At 30.2% G+C, this 26,503-nt stretch overlaps 1 protein-coding gene across 6 annotated transcripts in view; it reads right to left on the reverse strand.

Moving 5' to 3' along the window:
- The window catches only part of LOC129906641 (uncharacterized), a 215,412-nt gene that overhangs the window by 163,495 nt on the left and 25,414 nt on the right, over nucleotides 1-26,503 (reverse strand). For all 6 annotated transcript variants that reach the window (XM_055982469.1, XM_055982465.1, XM_055982466.1 and 3 more), the window contains exons 2-3: nucleotides 22,195-24,431; nucleotides 22,067-22,128 (exon numbers count right to left, since the gene is read on the reverse strand). In XM_055982469.1, the coding sequence (XP_055838444.1) occupies nucleotides 22,067-22,128; nucleotides 22,195-24,344 (2,212 nt within the window). In that variant the 5' untranslated portion in view covers nucleotides 24,345-24,431. The remainder of the gene's footprint in view (nucleotides 1-22,066; nucleotides 22,129-22,194; nucleotides 24,432-26,503) is intronic.

Consider the following 26,503-nt stretch of genomic DNA (forward strand, 5'->3'; position numbering starts at 1 on the left):
GTGCTCCTTGATTTTGTGTACTTAATAGAGCCCATTTTTTGGATTTTATTGGGAATATTAATTTATTCTATCTATTTTCCCTATTTTAATGATGGTTCAGAGAATACATTTTTCTTGTTCCACAAGAAGTAGTATTTGGAGAACTTGCAAATAATTGAACAGGTCCATTTCTTCCCATCCTATGATAACCGTAATCTTCATCAGCCAACGGCGTATACAAGGGGGGGAGGGGGTCACGGGGTCATGATCATCTCAATCATCTCTTAAGGGCTAGTCACTGCTTACCAGTAATAAAAAAAGCAATCTTTTGTTTTTTTATATGATGATTATATGATGAAGTGAATAAAATATCAATTAAATAGGGAAGCTTTCTGTGCCTTGCTGTGTGGAGGTCATACTGTTGATTACATTCATCATCGGAAAAAATTTCGTCCAACTTTTCGTTCTGCAGTACGCTGTTCGGCACAACGAAATTGAAAAGTCTCCACTTCTTTTTCGGACACAAACAATTTCCGGGAACATTAATTGTGTGTGGAAAAATGACATTTGTGTTTTTTTGTTTGATTTTGTTGTTCATTTTGTCATTGCATGTCTTTCTGCGATGGGTGTTTAATTTTTTTTAAATTTATTTTTTGCAATTTTTGAGTATTTTTCCGTCCAGATTTCTTTGTCCTCGTGGACACCGACGAAAAATTTCGTTTCACATCAGCAGCGTTCTAGGCCCTAAGGCTTAACGTTAAACTTAAACGAATCTCATACCGTTTTTGTTTGGTTATTTTTAGAACTATTTTCGGAACTTTTCGATACGAAATGCAAAACGCACAAATTTTAATGTTTGTAATAATTCAAAAAGCAGATTTTCAAGTTTATGCCTGCTATCAAAACTTTTGAGAAAAAAATGTTGGCATGACCCCCCCCCCCCCCCCCCCCCCCAAGAAGCAATTCTGAATACGCCCCTGTCATCAGCCAATCTTAAAATTCGTGTCATTAGTGGGCTGGAGCGTCATCTTGTTCGTAATATGAAGTAGCTAATTGAATCAGAAAAATATCCTGGATTATATTTGGTAAATCATGTTGGAGAACCTCCATCAATTAATATTAGCAATAAAATCCAAAAAAACGCGCTTTATCAAGCACGCAAAATCAAGAAGAACTTTTTAAATTATTGTTGTTACTAGGTCTTAAAAAGAAATTAACTTAAACTACAGAAATAAATATTTAATTCGTACCCATTTTTGACTAAAGCAAAAAAAAAACATTTTTTTGAGATTTTACCTGGTGCAGGTTTTCCCAAATATCATAAAATCCATAATGGCGTTTTTAATTGGCAATCTGGAAGCAAAAAAAAGGCAATCTGAATGCGTTCAATTGGGCAAAACTGACAGTTCTGATTCTGAAAAAAAGAGAATTTCTCTTCTGGTTTTAAAAACAGATCAGAAGCAGAATCACTCAAACATTCATAGATTTAAATGACAGCAGTACAAAATTTTTGCAGCACAAAAACAAATTAATACAGTAAAATAAGGAGAAAAAAGGGGTAAATCTCGGAATGAATGTTAGTAGAAATTTTTTTTGCTCAATATCTTCCTTTTGCCATTCTATAACATATCTCAAAAGTCTAGAAAAATCTCATGTCCGCTTGTCGCGATTTCAAGGTCAAATCGCGAAATGGAGATTTTCAAAATTAGCAAAAATAGGCTATGGTATTATATACACATATGATACATGATTTCAAGGTATTTTTTAATGCTGATTCCAAAAAATCTAAAATCAAGACAATCTGACGTCTCTGGAAAAAGTTATACCTGTTTTTCATCTGTCAACTCATATTATTATAATAGTTGCAAACTTACTGCCGAAAAACCCTTAAAAGTTATGGTAGATGAACCAAATTTTGCATGAAGATTTTAGAATCCATCATTATTAAATATCAAAACAATCCATTACAAAAAATATATATACCTACGAAATAATGGTATTATTTGATGGAGGGGCAAATTTTAGGATATGCACTAAAGAAGATTCTTGTTCATCTTAGGAATAAGTGCCAATAGGCTAATTTTTTCATTTTAATCTTTGTTTGGATATTCTTTAACTACCCTCAAAAATCTAAAAAAATCTCATTTCCACAAGTCCTAATTTTCCAGGTTAAACTAAAGTTAGGTGAAGATTTAAAAAAATAATAAGAAAACTTTAGATTCTTATATGTATACCAACATAACCCATATGATTTCAAGGTATTTTTTAACGCCGATTCAAACAAAATCCATAAACAAATCAATCTGACAATCCCTGAAAAGCAATGCACCTCATTCATGTTGACCTAGCACAAATATCTGAAGTTTAGTTTTTCAATTTTTTTAAAATCTGCATCTTATCTTCAAGCCAGGAAAATTAGGACTTGCGGACATGAGATTTTTTTAGATTTTTGACATAAGTTATAGAATATCCAAACAAACATAGAAACAAAAAATATAACCTATTAGCACTTATTCCTAAGATGAACAAGTATCTTCTTTAGTGCATATCCACAAATTTGCCCCTCCATCAAAAAATACCATTATTTCGTAGGTATATATACTTTTTGTAATGGATTGTTTTGATTTTTAATAATGATGGATTCTTAAATCTTCATGCAAAATTTGGTTCATCTACCATAACTTTTAAGGGTTTTTCGGCAGTAAGTTTGCAACTATTATAATAATATGAGTTGACAGATGAAAAACAGGTATAACTTTTTCCAGAGACGTCAGATTTTCTTGATTTTACATTTTTTGGAATCAGCATTAAAAAATACATTGAAATCATGTATCATATGTGTATATAATACCATAGCCTATTTTTGCTAATTTTGAAAATCTCCATTTCGCGATTTGACCTTGAAATCGCGACAAGCGGACATGAGATTTTTCTAGACTTTTGAGATATATTATAGAATGGCAAAAGGAAGATATTGAGCAAAAAAAAATTCTACTAACATTCATTCCGAGGTTAAACCCTTATTTGACTGGATTAAATGAAGTTTGGCGCGATTACACATATATGTGGCACATTTTTAACTCAACCAATACATTCACACCAAACTTCAGATTCTCCAGAATAAAGAAAAACTGTTCAATTGGGATTCTGAATCGAAGAACAATTCCGGATTGCCAATTAAAAACGCCATAAGTTTTCTGGCAAACTTGTAAAAACATTTTTGTTCGTTATATTTTTCTTCATAAGAATAAATTTATAAAACACTATGTTAATAACACATTTATCGAAGTAAATCAGCCCCAAAGTCAAAAATTATCATGGGTAAGAATAAAATAATTCCATTTATAAATTAATATCTGAACAAAAGATATTAACATTTTTTAAATGCAGGTACAAATAATAGCATTTCTTCTAAAAATCAATACTTTAATGAAGTTTTTTGTCATAAGTATTAACGGAGTTATTAACATAAACATGAGTAAAGGCATACCAAAGTAAGTGTTTTCCTAAACCATCGCTAAAAAAGGGTATCAACTTTGCAGATAGAGAGTTACTGTAGAACAATTTTTTTCTTAGAATAAACCCAAGAATCATCCCTCAAAATCTTCTTATCTCATTCCGGGACACCCTGTAGGTAGGTATATATAAAAAAAAAGGTAACAGAATTAAATTTCTAATTTACAAAATTAACGAAAAATCTAATTTTAAACTGTTTTGATTTAATATTTATGTTAACTGAGTCAATTAAGTTATAATATTTATTGAAAATATTAATCAACTGATTAATCGGACTGTTAGACGCATAGTTCGATCTGCTAAAACTGGGACGTATTGGCAATCTAGTTCATGAACCCACACGGGCCGCGTTAAAGTTCAAACGACCCAAAACTGAGAAGGAGGAAATAGATCCATTCATTAATTCAACGATGAAGCAAAGCTGCATAAACTCTCTATGAGGAGAAAGGGATGGGATATTCAAGAGAATTAGGTTCTGAGGAAATTGAAAGTGCAGAGAATTGATTACATAGGTTTATTGTTTTCTTTTTTCAAATTGGTCACCGATGGTACGTTTTCTTTGTATCAATTATAGTAGAGTAACTAATGTCGTTTTCTTTCACTCCAATGAGAGTACCCGTTTAGTACTTATTTTTGCACTTTTGAAGGTTTTGTGTTCTTTGGCGCCACAAAAGTGTAAAAAAAAAAATTACTCCGGAGTAATTTTAGTACTACGGACTACCCCGGATTTACTCCACATTTTTAGTCAGATTTACACCGATTTGCACACACACTTATGAATTTGAATTTGAAATCCTCTTTTTTTTCTGCGATGATGGGATATTTTTATTTTAAAATTATCAAAATCGCAAAGCGCGAGACACACATAAGAGCGAGGGAGAAATAAAGTTCGAAAAAAAAGGGAAGGAAGCGTGAGTCTCCGGTAAAAAATTTTGTGACTCTTTTTGACGTTTCTCTTTGATATTGTTTTTTTTTTTTGCTGTTCTGCTTTATTTTATTTCGTAGGTCGCGGAGCCTCCTTTGTCGGTTGTGTATTATTTGCGTGTATAGTACATAACGTTTCTAAAATTTTCGTTGCACATGGACCCCACTGGAGTTGTTTTTTTGTATATTTTGGTGTTTTTTTTGTATATTTTGGTGTTTTTTTGTTTGGAATTAAAATACGTAGTCTACTTCTGCGACCAACGAAATACAATAAAGCAAAACAGCAAAAAAATAACAAGATCAAAGAGACTCACGCTAGAAAATCTTCCTTCCCTTTCTTTGGAACTTTCTTTCTCCCTTGCTCTTATGTGCGTCTCGCGCTTTGTGTCTTCATGTAGAAGCGGACTTAGTTTAACTTTTGGTATATTTTTCATTATGCTTCTGATTGGTTTTTTTCAGCCCAATTGGCACACACCCTTAGTTTGATTTTATAATTGTAAAATAAAAATATCCCACACCCTTAGTTTGATTTTATAATTGTAAAATAAAAATATCCCATCAGTGCAGAAAAAAAATGGGATTTTTTTTTATCTGGCCCAGGATTTTTTTATTGAAAAATGAAAAATTCCTTTATTCGGTTCTCAATTTCATTTTGGAAAAAGTGAAGAATTAACGAAAATAATGGAAGAAATATATATGTATGGCGGAATATAATATAATAGCCCATCCGATAACTTACTGCTCAAGCCCGTTCGTCTGAGACAGATGAGCAACGTGGAGCAAGGTTGGAAGCCGTTCGAGTACGCACTGCTTCCCATCGTTTGATGTAAAAAATATATAAACCCTTTTGAAAATGGTGGAACGAAGCCCGCTGGGTCAGCTAGTAGACAATAAATAAAAAAGAAATTAATTATTGTTTGCATATAAATTATTTTGATTGAAAACTTAAGGACTGAAACCAATCAATTCCTATTTTTTTGTGATTAATCTTTAACACAAAGATAATTTTCATTTACCGATCAAAATGACACACAAATTCTCAACATGTGCCATAGCAATAGGTATATAGAAAATAAAATGCACGACTGGGTCGCACGAACTTGCTCTTAGAGTTCAAGTTTCTTAAATTTTTAAGACTTTTCATATACAAATTTGAGAAATGTAGGTACTATGTATGTATATAGGTGAAAAAAAAAAAAACAAAATTCGTTTTTTTTTTCTAAATAAAACAAAATCTGAAATCAAATTGCCCCCCAAAACAAGTATGCAGTTTTGATTGATATTTTAAGATGCATTTTTAGAAAAAAAATTTTCAAAATCGTTATAGTCGTTTTTTTTTTTAAACTAATTTTTTATAAATAATTTTTTGGAAAAAAAGTTTGAAAATAAAATTGGTATGCCATTTTGTAGAAATCGTTAATCAACATTAAAAAAACAACATAAAACAAAATAAAACAAAATTAAAAAAAAACACAATGTCCCGTTTTCGAAAATTTTATTTTTCAAAAAAAAAATTTTCAAATTTTTTTAAAAATCCAAAAATTATTTTTTTCGAAATTTTATTTTTGGATTATATTTTATTCAAACAAGTGCTTCTTCAAAAAAAAGTTTCGTTGAAATTGAATAAGCCGTTTCGGAAATATCGGATTAAAAAAAAAAACCTATAGCAGGTACGAGGTACCGTTAATAATAATTTTCAAAAAAAAATTCATTAAAAAATACCTCTAGTCTTAAAACCTACATTTGAATTTTTAAACAAAATCGTTGGAGCCGTTTTTGAGCAATTTCAACTTTACTAAAATTTATATATGACAAGTACCGTTATTTTTGGTCCAGAAAAATTAATTCCAAAGGACACATGGGTAGCCTCACCCATAGTACTTTTAAAATCATCTTTTTTTTACACTTTTTAGTTGCGTACACCGTACATATTGTAACACTACTGTCAGGGATGCAGACAAGTTTTAATTGATTTCTTGAAGTTAACGGTGTTTTTTTAGAATTATTTGTTGAATGTCAAGAAAATAGACTTTTTTTTGTAACATCAGGATAGCCTGACCCCATTTATTTTAGCTGAATCGAAAGTTATTTCATAATTTTTTTAACAAAAACAATTTTTATAGAAATTTTGTAGTGACCTCTTCAAATAGTATATATATTAGAGTGGGTCAAAAAAGTCGAAATTTTTTTTTGATTTGGTACTCCGAAAAATCGATTGCTAGACCCCTCTAGATTATACACACCAAATATGAGCTCTTTATATTAATGGGAAGGTCCTCCGCTTTGCAATTTTCCATTTTTACATCAAGCTTCTACTAAAAAAAAATAATTTTTTTATTAATTGACTTTTTAGCAAATTTCTTTTCATTTTCTTGTAGGAAATTGAACGCTCTACAAAAAAGACCTTATACACTTTTTTCGTTTATGTAACCGTTGAATAGATATTTGAGGTCCAAAAATCGAGAAAATCTTTAAAAATTCGTTTTTTGTTCTTAATTTTGTAACAAATTGAAAAATTATAATAATCAAACGCGCAAGACATATTCTTGTTGGAAATTGATTGCTCCACAAAAAAGGTCTTGTGAACTTTTTTCATTAATCTAACCATTCTAAAGATATTAGACTCCAAAATTAAAAAAAAATATAAAAACATTTTATATTTTTAAAAAATTTCCAATTCACTGAAACTTCATTATTTTCAAAATAGCAAGATATATTCTTGTAGGGGCTTAAACGTTCTACAAAATATTCCTTGGAATCAAATTGATTGCTTTAACCATTTAGAAGATATTCGTATCTAAACCAGGCTCACTGATTTCAATAGTTTTCTTATGACCCGTATGCATTGCGATTTGGATACGAATATCTTCTAAACGGTTAAAGCAATCAATTTGAATCCAAGGAATTTTTTGTAGAACGTTTAAGCCCCTACAAGAATATATCTTGTTTTTTTGAAAATAATGAAGTTTCAGTGAATTGGAAATTTTTTAAAAATATAAAATGTTTTTATATTTTTTTTTATTTTGGAGTCGAATATCTTTAGAATGGTTAGATTAATGAAAAAAGTTCACAAGACCTTTTTTGTGGAGCAATCAATTTCCAACAAGAATATGTCTTGCGCGTTTGATTATTATAATTTTTCAATTTGTTACAAAATTAAGAACAAAAAACGAATTTTTAAAGATTTTCTCGATTTTTGGACCTCAAATATCTATTCAACGGTTACATAAACGAAAAAAGTGTATAAGTTCTTTTTTGTAGAGCGTTCAATTTCCTACAGGAAAATGAAAAGAAATTTGCTAAAAAGTCAATTTATAAAAAAATTATTTTTTTTTAGTAGAAGCTTGATGTAAAAATGGAAAATTGCAAAGCGGAGGACCTTCCCATAAATATAAAGGGCTCATATTTGGTGTGTATATTCTAGAGGTGTCTAGCAATCGATTTTTCGGAGTACCAAATCAAAAAAAAGAATTTCGATTTTTTTGACCCACCCTAATATATATATATGTATATGAAAAACTTTAATGGAGGCTCAGGTCATTGACCTGGAGCCTGCATTAAAGTTTTTCATATATAAAACAATTTTTTATTATTTTACGAAGTTAAGCAAATAATTTGAAAGTTTCTAGCGCACTCTCTTTGTCAAAAAAACGACTATTTAATAATAATAAAGAAATTTCAACTGATGAAACGTTATACCAGGGGGCTTGGATGCCATCATTTTAGTTGATTTCACACATTTACCGTTACATTTGAAGCTGTTGGAACAAGATTGCCAACATAGTTTTTGTTAACTTTAGCTTTCTTTCCACGTTTTCATCCATAATTTGTGAGAATCGGGGCAGTGTCCTTCTAAAAAATGATTTGTAGGACTTTAATATTATCCTGGCATTAATATTAAGTCCATTTAAATTTGATTTTATAAGGTGGTGCCATTACTTTACAACTGACAAAAACAGAAAGTATTGAATAAAAAATTATTTTTCGCCTCGTGCTAATAGTCTTTTTTACTTATAACTAGTTTATAGTTTTTTTTATCAATATTGAAACATTTTTAATACAAATAACTTTTTAAAACCTTTATAAATTGTTTCCATAACCTTAAAGGAAGAACTATTGATATAGTCAGAAATTCGTTTTATGACTGAGTACTTTCTTTTTTATTTATTGACATTCAACAAATAGTTCTAAGAAACACCTTTAACTTCAAGAAATCAATTAAAACTTGTCTGCATCTCTGCCACAGCAGTGTCTACTTGCTGCTCAGTTAAAATTACAATATGTTCGCATCTAAAAAGTACAAAAAATAGGTAATTTTTAAAAGAACTATGGGTGAGGCTATCCATGTTTTACGAACTGTATATAATCAAAACATTAATCGTGTTCGCACAAACCTTCACGAGGTAAATATCGCAATTAAAAATACTAATTCTGACATTATATGTCTCTCCGAAACTAACCTATCAGAAGATATACATACATACAAATGAAATTTTTGATTCAATTTTTATAACGTTTATCGAAAAGATCGTGATCTTAAGCAGTATGATAACCTTGAATCGGAAGGTGGATGTTTGGTTACAATAAAAAAAGACATGTAGTCCATGCGCTTGACACATTTTGAAACTAAAAATGAGGATCTCTGGGTTTGTCTCTCAAGTAAAAACTATGTAAAAGTACACTATGTTGTTGTCACATAAGATTACGGTCTCAACCAGAAATTTATTTGACGCCTCTCTGAGAAAATAAATGCTTTCGGACAAAGATCTTCGCTCAATTACTTGGGAGACTTATCTACCAGATATTTATTGGGAGTTTGATTTCTCCACGAAAAGAATGATGCCATTGCGTTTCTCTGGACCTAAGGCAGAAGCATTGATCGAGACTGTCTTATTGTACTCTCTCAATTAAACTCTGTGTATAATTCTCAAATTTGTGTTGTAATAACACGGTGTAACACTCAAAATATACGCGGGCGGAGACCTATCAGGTTTTGTAGAGCTAGTCACACTGAATACGAAACGGTATTTGAAAATCCCCTAACTTCGACAATTTTTTACCCATTTTTGATTTTTTTACAGTTTCTGATAGAAGATAAATATACCTTTTTAACAATGTATAAAACATGTAACTCGGTTAAACCACTTAGAATTTATAAGATGTCAAAGTTCAAAAATTCAATTTTTTTTGTCATTTGCCCAACTTCGGCATCAATTTAAAGTATATGTTTTCAAAACAACATGCTATTTAAAAAATATATTCTAAAACTATATCTATTTCCCAATTGATCGAGGTATTTTTTATGAAAATCACTTCAAAATTGGCTTAGAAAAAAAAAATTTTCGATTTCAACCCAGATACAGAAATTCGAACTTTTAGATATAGAACAAAAATGTTGTTTCGGCACGTAGTAGGATAAGTTGGGCGCCAGGATTTGATGAAGGGTTTTTGTAGAGGAGCTCAATACAAACATTTTTTTCTTTGGTGGGGGGGTCTATCTCTCCCCGTTTAGGTGGGAGGGGCATTTTTCTAAAAAAAATAATCAAAATAAAAAAAAAATTATTAAAAAACAACGGCAACACTTACAGTAATAAATGATACCATTTCCAAAAGGCAAAATTGTGCATTTGATTCTAATTTTTAAATCAATATAATATTACGAATAGTTTTTGAAATAATCGATTTCAAAGTTAAAAATAGGGGAAAAAATTTTTTTAAAACTCATTTTATACTATTTTTGTCCAGACTGTGAATTTTAGTAAATAAATTACTTAGACAGAAAACTGCCTCAATTAATTCCTTATCGAACAGTGAAAACTATATGTTTCTATGTCTTCTAGTTTTTGAGAAAATTGAAAAATAAAAACAAATAAAAACAAAAAATATTTTGAAAAAAGAAAAATCTGATAAAATAATTTTTCAATTTTTCCAAAAACTAGAAGACATAGAAACATATAGTTTTCACGGTTCGATAAGGAATCAATTGAGGTAGTTTTCTGTGTGAGAAATTTTTTTTTACTAAAATTCACAGTCTGGACAAAAATAGTATAAAATGAATTTTAAAACATTTTTTTTCCACTATTTTCAACTTTGAAATCGATTATTTCAAAAACTATTCGTAATATTATATTGACTTAAAAATTAGAATCAAATGCACAATTTTGCCTTTTGGAAATGGTATCATTTATTACTGTAAGTGTTGCCGTTGTTTTTAAATAATTTTTTTTTATTTTGATAATTTTTTTTAGAAAAATGCCCCTCCCACCTAAACGGGGGGAGATAGACCCCCCTACCAAAGAAAAAAATGTTTGTATTGAGCTCCTCTACAAAAACCCTACATCAAATCCTGGCGCCCAACTTATCCTACTACGTGCCGAAACAACATTTTTGTTCTATACCTAAAAGTTCGAATTTCTGTATCTGGGTTGAAATCGAAAATTTTTTTTCTAAGCCAATTTTGAAGTGATTTTCATAAAAAATACCTCGATCAATTGGGAAATAGATATAGTTTTAGAATATATTTTTTAAATAGCATGTTGTTTTGAAAACATATACTTTAAATTGATGCCGAAGTTGGGCAAATGACAAAAAAAATTGAATTTTTGAACTTTGACATCTTATAAATTCTAAGTGGTTTAACCGAGTTACATGTTTTATACATTGTTAAAAAGGTTTATTTATCTTCTATCAGAAACTGTAAAAAAATCAAAAATTGGTAAAAAATTGTCGAAGCTAGAATTTTTTCAATGGGTGAAGGTCCAAAAAACCGTTTTTTGCCCGTAACTCCAGATTTTGGGGGTGTTAGGGGATTTTCAAATACCGTTTCATATTCAGTGCGACTAGCTCTACAAAACCTGATAGGTCTCTGCCCGCGTATATTTTAAAACCTCATTTTTGTAACACCGTGTAATTGAATCATTTATTTTCAAAACATAATAAGTCCATGATTTTAAATTTTTCAGGAGATGAAAAAAACGTTCTATTTTCTTTTGATGTGTGTAGCAAAACATGTCCTGACTAAACCCCTGGTCCTAGAAAAATGGTTTATACCTTTTTGAAAAGGGTGTTTAATATAGAATAGAACCTCATCAAATTTGTACATTTAGGCTTTATCTAAAAAAATGGACTAATAAGTCAACATATACCTATTTTAAATGAGAAAAAACTTTAACCCTCTTGTTACATTATTTCAGGATAAAAACCGTTTTCATAATAGATACAAACTGTTGAATAGTGAAGATGATAAAAACACATTTAAATATTTGCGTAAAATATGAAAAAAGGATTACAAATTTGTTATACTAAATACTGCAGCTAATTTAAAATCTAACACTAAATTTTGTTGGTCTTATACCAAGTTAATAAAAGCAAAAAATTCTATACATTCTATCATGAAAACAGACAACAACTTAGTTTCCTCACAACGAGGCATATTTTCACAATTCTTTCAAAATTATTTCAATAATTCGGAAACAAACAATTGAAATGTCAACAGAGAACTAGGCAAATAATATATATTCAAATTAGACCTATAGCCGACGAAGAAGATCATATTATTTTAATAAAGAAAGGTGACGAAATAAGGAAGAATTTATCTTAAGATAAGGTTTGGACTTCGAGTTAAATTAAAAAATCTAAAAACCGAAAAGTATATTTATGGCAAGGAATCATATTCAACAATAAACACTCTTGAACGAAATTCTTCATTTTGAATTTAAAAAAAAGTTCAAAACGCAATTTTCTTAACGAAAAGTCAAACATACAAAAATTCTACAAATCGAGATATGGGCGTTTAGAAGTCAAAACTGTCCATAATACACATTTTTTTCAATGCAAATTGAATCGACTGCAGATTGAATTTTTGGTTGTTTGGAATTCGAAATAAGGTTCTTAACTCATTTTTATAAGTTTTCAGTAGTATTTTAGTTAGTAAAATCAGTTTACTTTTAAACTTTAACTTTAGAACTTATGTAAGTAAGATTGTAAAAATGCTCACTTCTGTAGTGCACCACAAAAGGTAGCACAATGAGTTTTCAACTCCTTCAAACTTTTTTCAATAAATATTTCAAAATGGCCTTTTAAAAATTCGTTACTTCAAAAATTAGGCTTTTAAGAAATACGGCTATTTGCCAACACACTTGTGGCGACATCTCAAATTTCATCGCTGAATTTTCAATTTATTTGACATTACTTTAAGTCACTCATTCTTTTAAATTTCATTAATTTCTTTTAATTTCTTTTATTTCCTTTTTCTATCAAAATATTAAATGTATAAACAGAAGGCTTAACCCAAAATCTTTCTTCTTGATATTCATCTACGCCTCGTGGCTACAATCGAAATTTGTATACTTAGTAAGTTTAAATTTTATTAAATTGGATTATTTTTAGATGAAAGTTCGCATCTTTTTTTTATTAAATTAAACGACTCCACACACTTAAAAAATACAACCCTTTACTTTACAAATTTAAATAACGTGTAGCTTTGCTTCAATATTTGGGCAGGCATTACCCGTTAGCAGTGTGCATTAGATTATAATTTCATCTTAAAAGCCAAATAACATGAAGTTAAGTCCAACTTAAGACAGTTGAATGATTTTAAACCACAAATATTGAATTTGCTTATATTTTGACATCAGCGTCACCTTCCGCGTCCAATTATAAAAAAAATTGTCTCGAATGAACCTTATCACACACACAAAAATCTATACAGTCTTTCGGACTCCAAATATGGAATTTCACTACAACTTGACAACAGCGACACCTACCGGGTCCAATTATAACACAAAACTTGTCTGGGGCAAACCTTATCACACACACAAAATTTCACAAAAAAAATCCAGTCATTCGACCCCAAATACGGATTTTGAATTAAACTTGACAACAGCGCCACCTACCGGGTCCAATTATAACACAATACCTGTCTCAGATGGACCCCCAAATACGCAATTTGCATATAACTTGACAACAGCGCCAACTACCGGGTCCAATTATGACACAAAACCTGTCTGGGTGGACCTTATCGCACACACAAAATTTCATAAAAATCTGTTCAGTAATTCGACCCCAAATACGCAATTTGCATATAACTTGACAACAGCGCCATCTACCGGTTCCAATTATAGGACAAAACCTGTCTCGGATAGATCTTATCGCACACCCGAAATTTCACAAAAGTCTGTTCAGTCATTCGACCCCAAATACGGAATTTGTATATAACTTGACAAAAGCGCCACCTACCGGGTCCAATTGTAAAACAAAACCTGTCTCGCATGGACCTTATCACACCCATGAAATTTCAGAAAAATCTATCAAGTCGTTTAGAAGGAGTAGGGTCACAAACAAACGCACAGGAGAATTACACTAGTTAACAAAATTATACTTTTTTTTTTTGTTGCCGAAACAAAAATATACTTTACTGAAGGTTTTCGGTGTGCTAAACTCGAATCCGAAGTCAAAAAAAAATTTATCAGCTCCCATTTTTGAAATATTACCGTTAGAGTATGCAGTTCTTCGGACCTTATTCTTTTATATAAGAAAAATTGTTTGAGCATATTTAGTAACGGTTTTTATAAGAACTATTTATCACCTTTTTAAATCTGTTTAAATCTTTCCGATATCTTTTTTATTGCCCGAGATATCCACAGTTGTTAGGTATTTTTATAAATTTTATAACGTCATTATCTCCTTTATGATAGGTATATGAAGAAAAACCCACTTACTTAATTTTAAGATATCTCGGGCAATACAAAAGATATCACTGTGCAAGTTTTTTGAAAAAAATTTTTGAGACATGTGCGCGATTAACTGATTTGCCCTATTTCAGACCCGAGAAATCGATTGGCCTCATTAGTTTTTCGATTTATCGGTACGACTTCGAACAAAATTTTTTTTGAAAGTTTTTTCAATTATTTTGAGAATTTTCCACTGTTTTTAGTGATTTTTTTTGAAAAAATTAAAAAAAAAATCGAAATTTTTTACATTGTTTATCGTTTCATCGCTGTTTTTGTTCTCTTTTGCACAAATAGATTGCATATTTTCCATTAAAAATTAATTTAACTATTAATTAATGGTTAAACTTCGATAGAGCATCGATAACAAAAAAAAATATCGAGTAAATCGATACTTCACAAAACTATCGATAGTTTCAATACTTCCAAATTATTTTACCACAAGGCTACCGATATTATCTATAGATTTTTCTTAAAACTATCGATACAATATATAGTGGAAACTATCGATATCGTTGTTTACATCCAATGTCAAACGAAAACTTAACTTGTAGTTCAAATTGTGTTTAATTAATTTCAAAGCTATTTTTTTTTTTAATGAGAAATTGTACGAGTGGTTTTAATACTTTTTGCTACGTGTGTTGCAAAACTATTTACAAAAGTGTTTTGCAACGAGTTAATCTAGCGAATTTATTTACACATGCGTAGCAGTTATCTTCACTGTGATCTTTTCGATCTGACCATATCATTGGGACTCCAAAATCCAGACTTGCACACATTCGTTTTGACCATTTGATATGCTTATTATAACAATTTGAACAAATAATGCTTGGTACCCATTCGAAGTCTCTTATTACTTTTAAATTGAAATATTTTTCATATATATCATCAATTTCAGGAGATATTTTCTTTCTACTTGGCATGTGTGCAAATTTGCACACACACGTAGCAAAAAGTATTAAAACCACTTGTATAATTTCTCATTAAAAAAAAATAGCTTTGAAATAAATTAAACACAATTTGAACTACAAGTTTAGTTTTCGTTTGACATTGGATGTAAACAACGAATTAACATAGTGTTTGGTAGATATCGATAGTTTCCACTATCGATTGTATCGATAGTACTCGATATACTCGAGCAACGAGTTAATCTAGCGAATTTATTTACACATGCGTAGCAGTTATCTTCACTGTGATCTTTTCGATCTGACCATATCATTGGGACTCCAAAATCCAGACTTGCACACATTCGTTTTGACCATTTGATATGCTTATTATAAAAATTTGAACAAATAATGCTTGGTGCCCATTCGAAGTCTCTTATTACTTTTAAATTGAAATATTTTTCATATATATCATCAATTTCAGGAGAGATTTTCTTTCTACTTGGCATGTGTGCAAATTTGCACACACACGTAGCAAAAAGTATTAAAACCACTTGTACAATTTCTCATTAAAATAAATAGCTTTGAAATAAATTAAACACAATTTGAACTACAAGTTTAGTTTTCGTTTGACATTGGATGTAAACAACGAATTAACATAGTGTTCGATAGTTTCCACTATCGATTGTATCGATAGTTTTAAGAAAAGAATATCGATAATATCGGTAGCCTTGTTGTAAAATAATTTGGAAGTATTGAAACTATCGATAATTTTGTGAAGTATCGATATACTCGATATTTTTTTGTTATCGATGCTATCGATAGACTGTCGAAGTTTAACCAACACTAAATTAACAGTTAAATTAATTTCTAATGGAAAACATGCAATCTATTTGTGCAAAAGAGAACAAAAACAGCGATGAAACGATAAACAATGTAAAAAATTTCGATTTTTTTTTAATTTTTTCAAAAAAAATCACCAAACTTTCAAATAAATTGTTTATAATGTTTTTCTACTGGTAGCAAATAACGTTTGAGTAGAATAATTAGCAATATAAATATTGTTTTTGATTGAAAAATGACTAAAAACAGTGGGAAACTCTCAAAATAATTGAAAAACCTTTCAAAAAAAATTTTGTTCGAAGTCGTACCGATAAATCGAAAAACTAATGATGCCATTCGATTTCTCGGGTCCGAAATAGGGCGAAACAGTTATTCGCGCGCCTGTCAAGAATTTCGACTTGCATAGTGTATTCAAAAGATTTAAACAGTTATCGAAAGATGGAAAACAGTTCGAATAGAAACCGTTACTAAATATTATTAAACAATTTTCCTTATACAAAAGCATTAGGTCCGAAGAAATAAAAAAAAAACGTTTTTTTTTGCATTTTCTAACGGTAATATCTCAAAAATGGGATTAGTTGATTCTGACTTCGGATTCGAGTTCAACCCACTGAAAACCTTCAGAAAACTATATTTTTGTTTCGGCAACAAAACCCTTGTAAACCAGTGTTATATATATAAGATTTTTAAAAAACACTCAAGCCAGGTTTTAAATGCACGTAATTTTAACTTCAAATCGTTCTATAAGACGAATCCGGACGCTTCCGGATGAGATCTCTGCAGGAAATTCTTGCTTAAAGGTTACACTGTCTGCTGGAAACAACGAGACAATGGCAGCAAATGGCGGTAGTGCCCAAAACCATCGACAAACTATACCAAGACTGGAAACTTTCGTACGTCTTACCCCCCAAAACCCTTTTGTGTACAGTAGAGTGACCGCAACTCCCATAGAAAAAAATTTTTGTCGAATTTTTTTCGGGGGAACCCTATAAAATGTTCCGCCTTTGCAGATTTTTAGATAGCCAAAATTTCAGCTCGATTGGATAAGTCTAATTGGTGCCGACACTCGCTCAAAGTATCAAAAATCTCTGTTTTTTCATTGTTTTTCGCAGAAAATTTGCTCTAGCTTCCAAACAGAGCGTGTTATTTTCACTTTTTATATATTAAATTAAAGGTAGTGTTGTTACACATAACTCAGATGCTAAACTTGTTTAGTTTTACTAATAAAAAAAATATTGTCATCTCTCAAACTCGATTTAAAATAAAACTTTCTATGTTATGGAAAGGTATCTAATCGAAATGCTTCTCGTATAATATCGTCGGCACAAAGCCAAAACCGCGAATCTGCATTTTTGGATATTTTCACTTTAATGCGTCATTTAACTTGTTATCGGTTCCTCATCCACTGCTTCGACCCCAATCATCCATCTGTTGCGTAAAAGCCTTAAATATCAATTTCCGTAGCATATAAGATTGCATGCATTTCCAAAACTTTGAAGCCGTTTTTCTCAAAACTACAATTTTGCAGATTCGTGGTTTTGGCGTTGTGCCCACGATATATAATAATATACAGGGTGATTCAGGAGTAATGTGCCAAAAAGATAGAGCGTGTAGGTTAAGGACAAGAAAAAAATCGTATGGGAGGGGGGTCTATTCTCCTTCGTTTAGAGGGGAGGGGCGATTTAGAAAATAATTGACTAATTTTGGAAAAAAATTATTAAAAATCAACGTTTATACTTACAATAGCGTGCTATACCTTTTTGTGAAGCCAAAACCCTATTCTTTTACAAAATTTTTAAACAAATGTCACAGTTTTTGAAATATTAATTTTTAAAATCAAAATTTTGAAAAAAAAATTGGAAAAAAAAAATTTCGAAGTAATTTTTTTCAAAATTCATGTAATTAAGTACTAATTTAGTTTTTAAAATTAGATGCTCTTATTTATTTTTAAACTAAAACAGAAAACTAGATTGAAATATATATTGTGATTTTCGAGAAATTAACAAACAACCAAAACCACTTTTTTCTAAAAAACCTCTTTATTTTTTGTTTTTACATGACTGGACTTGTTGATAAATAAATTTATGAAACATTAACCATTCGTCAACTATTTTTTAAACATTCAGACTTAAGTAAGGATACAATAAAGTGATACCGTATTGGATTAACCCTGAATTGATCAACTTTTTTCATTGATAACACCTGAAAACTTACCTGAGAATTTTTCTTACTATGTCTGGGGTGCTCGCTGCCCATGGATTCTAGCTGTAAGGGTGTGTTTAAATTGATGACAATATTTTTTTTATTAGTAAAACTAAACAAGTTTAGCATCTGAGTTATGTGTAACAACACTACCTTTAATTTAATATATAAAAAGTGAAAATAACGCGCTCTGTTTGGAAGCTAGAGCTAATTTTTTGCGAAAAACAGTGAAAAAACAGAGATTTTTGATACTTTGAGCGAGTGTCGTCGGCACCATTTAGACTTATCCAATCGAACTGAAATTTTGGCTATCTAAAAATCTGCAAAGGCGGAACATTTTATGGGGTTCCCCCGACCAAATTTCGAAAATCGATTTCTTGCGGTCACTCTAGTGTACAGTGTTGTCTGTGAATATATGTGAAAGCCACCACGGTGGTAAATGAAGTTAACACGCACACATTTATAGATTCACGACATTCACCACACATCCAACACGAACACAACAATAGATTGACGACATTCACCACACCTCGCAGCTTGTAGGCAAACGTCATTCGACCGCTCAGTTTCCAGTCTTGGTATTTTTCGTTTATGCCCAAAACCTTATAAGACTAAAAATATGTAATAGCTAAATTTGAGTGTTTCTTGTTTTAAAATATATAGTATCTTATTTTTTTGCTCAAATCATGCATCAATATGATTTATAAATATTTTTCATCTAATTAGTAAAAGATTCAGTTAAAAAAGTTGAGATTTGAGTGTGAACGGAACGATTAAGGGCTATTTTTTTCACTCGGAGTTGAACATAACTTGAGAATTTTTATATTAAAAATTCTCAAGTTATGTTCAACTCCGAGTGAAAAAATGGCCCTAAAAGTACCCGTATTTTTATCTTTTTTTTTACTAATTTTCAACAACGAGCTTTACGGGTTGTACAAGGACGCTAACCTAGCCAAGAGAGTGAAGGTGCAGCGCCTGAGATGGCTAGGTCACGTGGAGCGCATGGACAACAATGCTCCGGCCCGGAAAGTTTTCGACTCCAACCCAGTAGAGTAAGACCTCGTCTGAGGTGGCGGAACCAAGTGGAAGGGGACCTCAATCAACTCAATCCACAGCGGATTGTAGCCGCCTTACGGCGCTGGTCACCCTAAGTAAGTAGTAAGTAAGTAATTTTCAACTTCGAGTGTTTAATTTCACGTTTAAATATATTTTATTTGACAAACGGTTATTATTTCTTGGTCTTAAACTAATTTACTAAAAGAAACCAATATTGAATCCTAAAAATTGTCACTTTCGAATAATAATGTTTTTTCCAAGTTTTCCCGGACTGTGCGTCGTCTCACGCATTTAGCCAGTAGAATCACTATCTTAACTTATGCCTATAAAATACAGTAGGTTTACACACAATTATGACCGATGAAAATTTTTATATCTGTACACCAAATCCGTCATCGTCCGAATTAAGGTCGGGCGTTGTCGGCCGAACTCGGCCGATAGAACCAAGCACATAGAAAGAAAAGAGAGTGCGTACACCACTGAAAGTGACGTCGTCCGTTGTAGTACGTTGACGCCCGATAATAACCGATCAACCGGAATAATCCGAACTTGTTTGGATTTTTCGTCCGTTGTTGGGTTTATTTATACATAGATATTGCTAAAAGCATTTTCTTTCCAAAAATTTGCGGTATGAACTTTCAAATATATAAATTTCTTCAAAATATTCCATTGAAAACAATTATTATATGCACTTCAAGTTTCGCAAAGTCAGACTACAGACCGGCAGCGACGTCCTAGATCGGAAGCAGTGTATGCAGACGATCGTCAGAGAAAGTCGTCCAAGTAGTTCCGACCCGATGTCGGCCGATAATTCGGTTTTAGTGTACGCGAACGGTAAGGGTAAGGCCACGCCCTGAGCGGCAAAACTAAATTAAAACGTATGAAAATGTGTGGGGGTTGCCACATAGACCCTGAGCGGCAATCCTCAGCGGCTGAGCGTCAATCCTGAGCTGCTGAGCGACGTCGCTCAGCTCTGTTCTATTTTTTTTTTTTTTTGAAATCCTGAGCGGCGAACTACATTATATTCTAAATTAACACAAACATTTTGTGAAGAAAAATATTAAAACATATTAATTTTTTTCATTAAAATAAAAAAAAGTAAATAGGCCCCGACATGAATCGAACCTGGGACTGGAATTTCTGACTATTTTAGAAGCTACAGCCTAAATGGATGGACCAATTCTCTTCAAACTTGGTATGTAGCAGTTTTTGGAGATTGTGCAGATGATTCTATGGAATTAATTTTTTTTAACCTCATCTGACGATACCTGTGATGCACCAATCCTAGGAAAGTGTAATTTTCTCAAAAACTCTTTTAACAATTAAAAAGAAATAAAATTAGGTGTGGGTTTTTGGACAAGGATTATCTTTTAACAAAAAAAGATTTTTTTGAAAGTCATTATTAACGGTACCTGTCATAGAACCGTTTTTTTAAACTCTGTTTTGGTTGGTATAAGAATTAAGAATCTATAAAGTGTACAAAATTATCTTAAGTGAAAGGGTGTTTTTTTTTTAAAGAAATGATGAAATTCGGAATTAGTATCACAAAAACTAGGAAAAAATTGTTATTGTTATTGGAAAAATAAAAAAGTCGGTTTTATTAAGAAAATAAATTTAATCTCGGTTATTTATGGAATATTCTCAACAATGTTATATCGTTTTGAAAAGAGAATTGAACACACCAACTTTCAAGGTAACTTGTCGAAACATCGTGGTGCATTTTTGTACACTACGGTTCATTGAATTAGAGTCATGTAAATTTTTTTAGTACTTAGTTGGGCAAAAAAGTAATATTTGCTTTAAAACTGATGCAGCTGGGTTAAAATGTTTGAATGCATTTGGTTCCGTAAAAAATGAGAAAAATTAAGATTTGTAGTCACGGCACATGAAAAACCGTCACAGGGTGACCATTTATTCGAATTTTTTTCAAATGCCCATAACTCACAAAATATATGGCTGAGATTTTTTTAATTATACTGTCACCACCTACCCTACTACCGTTTTCGTTTAGACGTTAACTTTTGGGACACCCTGTATACAGGGTGATTCAGGAGTAATGTGCCTAAAAGCTAGAGCGTTAAGGTTTGGTCGAGGCAAGAAAAAAATCGTATGGGAGGGGGGATATTCCCCTTCGTTTAGCGGGGAGGGGCAATTTAAAAAAAAATTGACTTATTTTGGAAAAAAATTATTAAAAATTAACGGTTAAACCTACAATAACGTGCTAGTTTTTTACAAAAAAATTTAAACAAAGCCATTTTATGGCACAGGTGTTAAAAAATGAATTTTTAAACTCAAAATTTTGAAAAAAAAAAATTTATGTAATTAAGTACTAATTTATTTTTAAAATTCGATGCTCTTAATTGTTTTTAAACAAAAACAGACAACTAGATTCAAAAATATCTTGTCATTTTTGAAAATTAACAAAAAATCAATACTACTTTTTTCTACAAAATCTCTTTTTTTCTGTTTTTACGTGGCTGGACTTGTTGATAAATTAATTTATGAAACATTAACCATTTGTCAATTATTTTTTAACATTCAGACTTTGATAAGGATACAATAAAATGATACAGTATTGGGTTAACCCTTAATTGATCAACTGTTTTCATTGATAACAACTGAAAACTTACCTGAGATTTTTTCTTACTATGTCTGGGGTTCTTAAGGCGTTAAAGCTAGAATCCATGGGAGGCGAGCACCCCAGACATAGTAAGAAAAATTCTCAGGAGGGGGAATGTCATGAGGTCGTGACCACGTGTTTCGGAGTTTTTCCATGGTTGCATTTTGAGCGATTTTGGATATGTTTTTAAGCACTGATAACTAAAAAAATCAAAGCCTTTTGTTGCAACTTTACCGTTATATTAAACATTTAATTGAATACTACTTAAAAAAACATAAAATCACAAATACAATATTTGAAATTCTTATTAATACCTTCTTCCGCTTTGGATGTGGCTGCATCAATAACTGTAGCGTTAAGACGTTTAAGTTCCATCCTTAAATGACAAATATTAATATAAAAATTAAATGTTTCTTCCTAGAGAAATATTGTCTCAACTTACAGCAATCGGCTTTGTTTTTTATTTGACATTCCCGTCTGCTGTTGATGTTGATCTGTCTTCGTTGCTGATTTTTCTTCCACCATATCTTCAATTTTGTACTGATCAATGTTATCAGGATCATCTTTTATAAATAAATTTTCACTGCAAGCTATGGCTACGCTATTGAGCATATCAGTCAATATGTCGGCACATTCAATAGTCAAAAAATCAGGTGGTTTTCCGTTTACATTGTTCTGATCTACTTCCTTTCGAAATAAAAAACTGGAGCTATCGAATTGGCTATCGAACTCTTCGGAACGATTGTATATTCGACGGATTATCAAGTGATTGCGATCATTTGCGAAAGGTAGTTTGAATGTAAATGATTTTTGTGGGTTTGCTGCAAAATCAATATTTCGACTTTCAATAAGTGTAGACACGGAGAATTCAGCCCATTTCCGCGAAATCTCTTTATAGGGCAGAATTAGTTGCAGATATTTTTTTGCTACTTCAGAAAGAGGCTTATGAAGCTGTGGAAATACTTCAAGTTCGACTTCAGGCATACGTACAATACTTAAACTATCGAAAACTGATTCCTCATCACGTGGGTGTTTTAAAATTTTTTGAGAAAGCGGACAAGGCTTGTGAAGTACTTTTTTCGATGAATCATTGAGTTTCGAACGTTTTTCTGGAGTTCTTATTGGTCTAAACGAACGGAAAGTAGTTCGATCGATACAGTTCTTGGGACAAACTGAAATTATTTTGTCGCAAAAATTTGAATGTGGTTTTCTGTATTTGGTTCGAAAATTTCCCAAACCCCCGCACAAACGGAAATTTTTACCATTTACGGCAATTGTTTGACAACAATAATTTCCAATATCGGTAAGAAGCCAAGCCGCAGCTTTCCATCCCTGTCGGGTCATGGGGACTGAAGTAGAAGTCATCACAGATTCAATAGCTTGTTTATAAATCCGATGTCCTTTGGTTCTTTTTTGCAGCTCTCGGAAAACCGTTGCAACGTTGTTTATAATGCAATATTTCATATTTTTAGTTCTTTGTAGAAAGGAACGTCTTTCAGCAACGGTACGCAAGCCTTGAAGACCATCTGGAAGGGCAGGAAAATCCAATTTTGGAGGAACTGAATTTGAAAGAACCTTTCCATCTTCTGGGCGTCGTTGTATATAGTTAATAGATACTGAATTTCCAAGCGAATTATCCCGCATGTAAGCATTAAGAGTCTCACTCACAAATGCTGCATTAGAATCTCGGTGACGCACAAGTGGTGTTGATAACATTCCGGGAAAATTTACAAGCATGCGCTCATTGTCTTCAAATCCAAAAAAATCACTAGAACTATTTGAATTTTCACGTTCCTCAGTTTCAGTGCCCTCTTTTTCATACGCTTTATTATTACACATATTAGGGGGTACCATTGATTTTTCCAAAGATAACGAAGTTTCAGTTTCACCACCCTCACAGGTCTTGTGTTTAACCTTTGAGATCAACATATCAAGGAAACTTCTATTATTTTGTATATCAGTGATGTCGGCAGAAGCTTTGAATTCTTCATCTGTTATATGCACTGCCGATAATAATGGTACTATTGGGTTAAGATGATTTTCTTCTAAATCATTCTCATCTAACGTTGTAATTCTTACTGTATCCTCATCTTTGCGAATGATATCTATTGAAGAAAGTCTTATAGAATTTTTAATTGTGTATGTTGGTTTGGAATTATGGGGGTCTTCCAACAATGGAACAATTCGTTTTCCACTTTTGAGAAGCTCTAGCTGTTCTTTTAACTGTTTGCTTACATCTTTTTTATTCATTTCTTCTTTTGTAGTTTCTTCTTCTTCCACATATTCAATAAGAGAATGACGCCTTAAATGCAGTACCAAGCGCTTAGACCACTGTGAATGCAGACGTTTGTCATGCCGTCTTTTCTTTAGTTTTGTAGGGTCAAATATGAGTTTTCGAAGGTAGTTGTGACGAAGAAAAACCCGATTGCGTTTACGAATTAATTTTCTTTTTAACACTATTCGAGGTGTGATAGCGTATTGTACGAACTTCATCATGGCGGTCATGTTACGATCAATAAAATCATTTGTAACTTTGAAACGTCTTTGCGCATGGCGGAATAATAACTTTGCTTGTTTGGGTGACAGTTTCATGTTTTGTCTTAAAAGATAAATTTAGTGACTATGAATGTATTTCCGCTAAGTTATGTTTCCCTTTGAATCTTGTTTGATCTGAAAAGGCTAAAAATGAAATAGTTCTTTTTAAAAAGTTATACATGTCATATTTATAAAGTGTTAATAGCTCAGGCAAATTAGTCGAAATATGGTCATGAAATCGCATTTTTCGTGGGACAATTTGTGTTCATGGAATGTGTTCGGGTGGTTGTCCTTATCATTAAAGTCAATTTGTTGGGATGATAGGAGGGCGGGAGCAACCGCCATCTTGGAAAAGAGATTGGTATCATTTTTATTGAATAGCTCAATTGTTGTTCATTTTAACAAAAAATGACTTATTAACAATAAAATTATCTAAAAAATGATTTACAAACCAATTCCGTGAGTTGATTAAATAAAATTTTATAGTTGGTCAAAGTGCGGGTTTGTCTCGAAACGTAGGGGCAAAATGACATTAGTATTAGGTATTAGGCCGAATAAATGTTGCTTGTAGAGGTATAACCAAAATATATGTAGGCAATTTTATAGCCATACGCGCCATACGCGTCTTAATATCGAATTCAAGGTCGGAAAAATCATATTTTGTGCTTTATATTGTTTTCGGGTAGTTAAATAACGTTAGTTTTCCAGTTAATGTGAATATTTAATTTTAATTTTAATTTTAATTTTAATTTTAATTTTAATTTTAATTTTAATTTTAATTTTAATTTTAATTTTAATTTTAATTTTAATTTTAATTTTAATTTTAATTTTAATTTTAATTTTAATTTTAATTTTAATTTTAATTTTAATTTTAATTTTAATTTTAATTTTAATTTTAATTTTAATTTTAATTTTAATTTTAATTTTAATTTTAATTTTAATTTTAATTTTAATTTTAATTTTAATTTTAATTTTAATTTTAATTTTAATTTTAATTTTAATTTTAATTTTAATTTTAATTTTAATTTTAATTTTAATTTTAATTTTAATTTTAATTTTAATTTTAATTTTAATTTTAATTTTAATTTTAATTTTAATTTTAATTTTAATTTTAATTTTAATTTTAATTTTAATTTTAATTTTAATTTTAATTTTAATTTTAATTTTAATTTTAATTTTAATTTTAATTTTAATTTTAATTTTAATTTTAATTTTAATTTTAATTTTAATTTTAATTTTAATTTTAATTTTAATTTTAATTTTAATTTTAATTTTAATTTTAATTTTAATTTTAATTTTAATTTTAATTTTAATTTTAATTTTAATTTTAATTTTAATTTTAATTTTAATTTTAATTTTAATTTTAATTTTAATTTTAATTTTAATTTTAATTTTAATTTTAATTTTAATTTTAATTTTAATTTTAATTTTAATTTTAATTTTAATTTTAATTTTAATTTTAATTTTAATTTTAATTTTAATTTTAATTTTAATTTTAATTTTAATTTTAATTTTAATTTTAATTTTAATTTTAATTTTAATTTTAATTTTAATTTTAATTTTAATTTTAATTTTAATTTTAATTTTAATTTTAATTTTAATTTTAATTTTAATTTTAATTTTAATTTTAATTTTAATTTTAATTTTAATTTTAATTTTAATTTTAATTTTAATTTTAATTTTAATTTTAATTTTAATTTTAATTTTAATTTTAATTTTAATTTTAATTTTAATTTTAATTTTAATTTTAATTTTAATTTTAATTTTAATTTTAATTTTAATTTTAATTTTAATTTTAATTTTAAGTTTAATTTTAATTTTGATAATGCCTAGTTACTGGATTATTACAAAAAGTTAGTCAAATATTATACCTTTAATTTTTGTTATCGAAAAAGGGACTGAAATTCACATTTTTTTTCAAACATTTTTTTATATACATAAATGGTCATACTCATAATATTGAAATAAAAATATTAAAAATTTTAATCCAGAAAGTGTTTTGTTTTTTGGCTTAGAAGAAGTAGCATAGTCATGGGCAGCGCATGTTACTAACAGGTAACATGAGAGTAACACATTAGTTTTGCTATTTATTATTTTGGAAAATAACTTTTTGCTATTCATATTTCTTAGTTGTGATGTTTTCTATAGCTTGGGTTCGAAAGGGTTAACTGTCGATCATGCATGGAGATGGCACAGCAGTTTAACATTCACCTTTG

This window comes from Episyrphus balteatus, chromosome 1 (assembly GCF_945859705.1).
Source record: "Episyrphus balteatus chromosome 1, idEpiBalt1.1, whole genome shotgun sequence".
Taxonomy (NCBI): Eukaryota; Metazoa; Arthropoda; class Insecta; order Diptera; family Syrphidae; genus Episyrphus; species Episyrphus balteatus.